The sequence below is a fragment of the Bombina bombina genome, chromosome 5 (assembly GCF_027579735.1).
Source record: "Bombina bombina isolate aBomBom1 chromosome 5, aBomBom1.pri, whole genome shotgun sequence".
NCBI classification, from domain to species: Eukaryota; Metazoa; Chordata; class Amphibia; order Anura; family Bombinatoridae; genus Bombina; species Bombina bombina.
This window is the reverse complement of record NC_069503.1, coordinates 274,627,160-274,632,159: the sequence shown is the minus strand read 5'-3', so window position 1 is coordinate 274,632,159 and position 5,000 is coordinate 274,627,160. Positions and strand designations below refer to the sequence as shown.

Genomic DNA, 5,000 nt, shown 5'->3' with positions numbered 1-5,000 from the left:
AAGTGGAATAGACAAGAGGAAGAGAGAGGGGAACTACTATAAAGGAAACCTACACAGGCTAGAATGAGGAATATTTAAATTGAACATTTTATTACAGACACAATAGTCTTGATAGAGATATTCATTCATTTATGCTGTTTAAATTAGTTTTTTGCCATAGTATTCACATATTTGGAGAACATCAGTGGGGTAGCAGTTAACATGCCACCCTTTTAAATATAAGATTCAAGAATCCTGCTCCAAAGACTTCTAAGCAAAAGGTGGTTGATATAAAGTATATACTTTTATTGAAAAATAATGTTAAATGGACAATCTGCAAACATGGCATATTCTATTTTTTTAGAATGTTTGCATTAATACAGTTAGATGTATTTATTAATGCACAATGAAATAAAATATACATCTGACATAGTTACATTTTACCTAGTTACAAATGATCAAACTGATTACATCAGCATTTGCATTAATCTGACTCATTTCGTCACATGTAATACATCTAGCTGCCAAGTGCTTTTTGCCTCACCGCGTGTATGTGTATATATAGTCCTTACATTTGGGCTAGCTTTTTAACAAATCTATCAAGCCAAACTCTGTGCAACACTTGATATACCAGATCCAATTGCACAAAATATAATTGATCTGTTGACTGTATAGTTAATTGGCAGCTTACATGAGTTTTGGTAAATTATTTGGTAAAAGTTTGGTAAATTAGTAGACAATCTGTATTTAATGTGCCTGTGAATTATCAGTTGCAAGCCTAGAATACATAGAAGCGTTAATATATCATTAAATGTTCTTCTCTTGGCAGAAAGGATTTGATGTGTTCAACGCTCTTGATTTGATGGAAAACAAAACTTTCCTGGAAAAACTTAAGTTTGGCATAGGAGATGGCAACCTGCAATATTATTTGTACAACTGGAGATGCCCTGCCATGGAATCTGAAAAGGTGAACAAATCACTAATGTGATATATATATATATATATATATATATATATATTTATATATATATATACTTTGTGTGTATGTACAGTATGTGTGTGTGTGTGTGTGTATATATATATATATATATATATATATATATATATATATATATATATTACAGATAGATATACAGAGATAAATAACTACATGTAGATACAACTTTATCATGTATATTACTTGAAGACCTCAGAACTGTTTTCCTCAGTAGTCATTAAGTCAGTAATAGTTTTTTACATGTTACAGACAGTGTATTCAGTAGATTTTGCTGTAATTAACATTGGATGTTCATTGGCAATTAATACCATAGTGATGCTTTTTTATGCTCACAAAAAATCCCAGGTCACTGGAATTTATGAATACTTCTGATGTTACTCTTTCTACTTAAAGGCCACTCCTCTTTTACATCTCTCTGTCTCTTTGCTGGTTTCCTTTGTCTCAATAAAATGTAATATCTTGATACTAACATACAAGGCCCTTAATAACACTGCACCTTTTTTTTATTTATAATCTCAATTCTACCCAAGAACTATTTATTTCCTTCTTTTCTCATTACTTCATCACATCCCCATCTATAAGACTTTCATGGACACCACCTGTGATTTGCTTCAAGCTTTTAGTGCTCCAAATAAATACACTTGCAACTTGCACCAGAATATTTCTGAGAGTTTTCATCACCTTAACAATTCAATTCCCACTGATGAGACAAATACATTAGAGTGTCTAGTTTAAGAAACAGACGCCTCACAGGTCCTCAGATGGCAGCTTTATTAAATAGTACCCGCAAAACACCAGTCTCAGTGTCAACGGTGAAGAGGTGACTCCAGGATGCTGGCCTTCTAGGCAGAGTTACAAAGAACAAGCCATATCTCAGACTGGCTTATAAAAAGAAAAGATTAACATGGGCAAAAGAACACAAACACTGGACAGAGGAAGATTGGAAAAAAGTGTGGACAGATGAATCTAAGTTTGAGGTGTTCAGATCACAAAGAAAAATATTCATTAGACGCAGACCAAATGAAAATATGCTGGAGGAGTGCTTGACGACATCTGCCAAGCATGGTGGAGGCAATGTGATGGTTTAGCGGTGCTTTGGTGGTGGTAAAGTGGGAGATTTATACAGGGTAAAAGGGATCTTGAAGAAGGAAGGCTATCACTCTATTTTGCAACACCCTGTGGATGGCGCTTGATTTTAGCCAATTTCCTCCTAGATCAGGACAATGACCCAAAGCTCAACTTCAAGCTATGCAAGAACTATTTAGGGAAGAAGGAGTTGGCTGGTATTCTGTCTTTAGTGGAGTGGCCAGCACAATCACCAGATCCCTATTGAGCTGTTGTGGGAGCAACTTGACCATATGGTATGTAAGAAGTGCCCATCAAGCCAATCCAACTTGTGGGAGGTGCTTTAGGAAGCATAGGGTGAAATCTCTTCATATTACCTCAACAAATTGACAACTTGAATGTCAAAGGTCTGCAAGGCTGTATTTGCTGCACATGGGGGATTCTTTGACAAAAGCAAAGTTTGAAGGACACAATTCATTTTTCACTTAATTATTTCTAACCTTGCCAATGACTATATTTCCTTTTTAAACTAATTTTATGTATGTTTCTTCTGTTAAGTGTGATCAGTCCACGGGTCATCATTACTTCTGGGATATTACTCCTCCCCAACAGGAAGTGCAAGAGGATTCACCCAGCAGAGCTGTATATAGCTCCTCCCCTCTACGTCACTCCCAGTCATTCTCTTGCACCCAACGACTAGATAGGATGTGTGAGAGGACTATGGTGATTATACTTAGTTTTATATCTTCAATCAAAAGTTTGTTATTTTAAAATAGCACCGGAGTGTGTTATTATCTCTCTGGCAGAGTTTGAAGAAGAATCTACCAGAGTTTTTGTTATGATTTTAGCCGGAGTAGTTAAGATCATATTGCTGTTTCTCGGCCATCTGAGGAGAGGTAAACTTCAGATCAGGGGACAGCGGGCAGATGAATCTGCATAGAGGTATGTAGCAGTTTTTATTTTCTGACAATGGAATTGATGAGAAAATCCTGCCATACCGATATAATGTCATGTATGTATACTTTACACTTCAGTATTCTGGGGAATGGTACTTCACTAGAATTACACTGTATGAAATACATAAAGCTGTTTAATAACTAGAGATTATGTTTAACGTTTTTGCTGGAATGTAAAATCGTTTTCATTTGCTGAGGTACTGAGTGAATAAATGTTTGGGCACTATTTTTCCACTTGGCAGTTGCTTAATCTGTTTTCTGACAGTTTCTGTTCTCCCTCACTGCTGTGTGTGAGGGGGAGGGGCCGTTTTTTGGCGCTTTTACTAAGCATCAAATATTTCAGTCAGCAACTCATTGTATTCCCTGCATGATCCGGTTCATCTCTACAGAGCTCAGGGGTCTTCAAAACTTATTTTGAGGGAGGTAATTTCTCTCAGCAGAGCTGTGAGAATTATAGTTTGACTGAGATAAAAAACGTTTATTCTGTAATTTGTTTCCTGCTTTCAGAATTTGTTATCTTTGCTAATGGGATTAAACCTTTGCTAAAGTTGTGTTGTTTACAAGGATTGAGGCTATAACTGTTTCAATTTATTAATTTTCAACTGTCATAAATCTTCTGTGCTTCTTAAAGGCACAGTACGTTTTAATATTATTCTAATTGAATTGTATTTCCAAGTTGCAAGTTTATTTGCTAGTGTGTTAAACATGTCTGATTCAGAGGATGATACCTGTGTCATTTGTTGCAATGCCAAAGTGGAGCCCAATAGAAATTTATGTACTAACTGTATTGATGCTACTTTAAATAAAAGTCAATCTGTACAAATTGAACAAATTTCACCAAACAACGAGGGGAGAGTTATGCCGACTAACTCGCCTCACGTGTCAGTACCTACATCTCCCGCTCAGAGGGAGGTGCGTGATATTGTAGCGCCGAGTACATCTGGGCGGCCATTACAAATCACATTACAGGATATGGCTACTGTTATGACTGAGGTTTTGGCTAAATTACCAGAACTAAGAGGTAAGCGTGATCACTCTGGGGTGAGAACAGAGTGCGCTGATAATATTAGGGCCATGTCAGACACTGCGTCACAGGTGGCAGAACATGAGGACGGAGAACTTCATTCTGTGGGTGACGGTTCTGATCCAAACAGACTGGATTCAGATATTTCAAATTTTAAATTTAAACTGGAAAACCTCTGTGTATTACTAGGGGAGGTGTTAGCGGCTCTGAATGATTGTAACACAGTTGCAATACCAGAGAAAATGTGTAGGTTGGATAAATATTTTGCGGTACCGACGAGTACTGAGGTTTTTCCTATACCTAAGAGACTTACTGAAATTGTTACTAAGGAGTGGGATAGACCCGGTGTGCCGTTCTCACCCCCTCCGATATTTAGAAAAATGTTTCCAATAGACGCCACCACAAGGGACTTATGGCAAACGGTCCCTAAGGTGGAGGGAGCAGTTTCTACCTTAGCTAAGCGTACCACTATCCCGGTGGAGGATAGCTGTGCTTTTTCAGATCCAATGGATAAAAAGTTAGAGGGTTACCTTAAGAAAATGTTTGTTCAACAAGGTTTTATATTGCAACCCCTTGCATGCATTGCGCCGATCACGGCTGCAGCGGCATTCTGGATTGAGTCTCTGGAAGAGAACATTGGTTCAGCTACTCTGGACGACCTTACAGACAGGCTTAGAGTCCTTAAACTAGCTAATTCTTTCATTTCGGAGGCCGTAGTACATCTTACTAAACTTACGGAGAAAAATTCAGGATTCGCCATTCAGGCACGCAGGGCGCTGTGGCTAAAATCCTGGTCAGCTGATGTTACTTCTAAGTCTAAATTGCTTAATATACCTTTCAAAGGGCAGACCTTATTCGGGCCCGGGTTGAAAGAGATTATCGCTGACATTACAGGAGGTAAAGGCCATGCCCTGCCTCAGGACAAAGCCAAGACTAGACAGTCTAATTTTCGTTCCTTTCGTAATTTCAAAGCAGGAGC

General features: G+C 37.9%; 1 protein-coding gene across 1 annotated transcript in view; it reads left to right on the top strand.

The window, feature by feature from the left end:
• The window catches only part of NMT2 (N-myristoyltransferase 2), a 257,520-nt gene that overhangs the window by 247,777 nt on the left and 4,743 nt on the right, over positions 1-5,000 (top strand). The window contains exon 11 of the mRNA XM_053714009.1: positions 809-946. Coding sequence (XP_053569984.1) covers positions 809-946 — 138 coding nt within the window. The remainder of the gene's footprint in view (positions 1-808; positions 947-5,000) is intronic.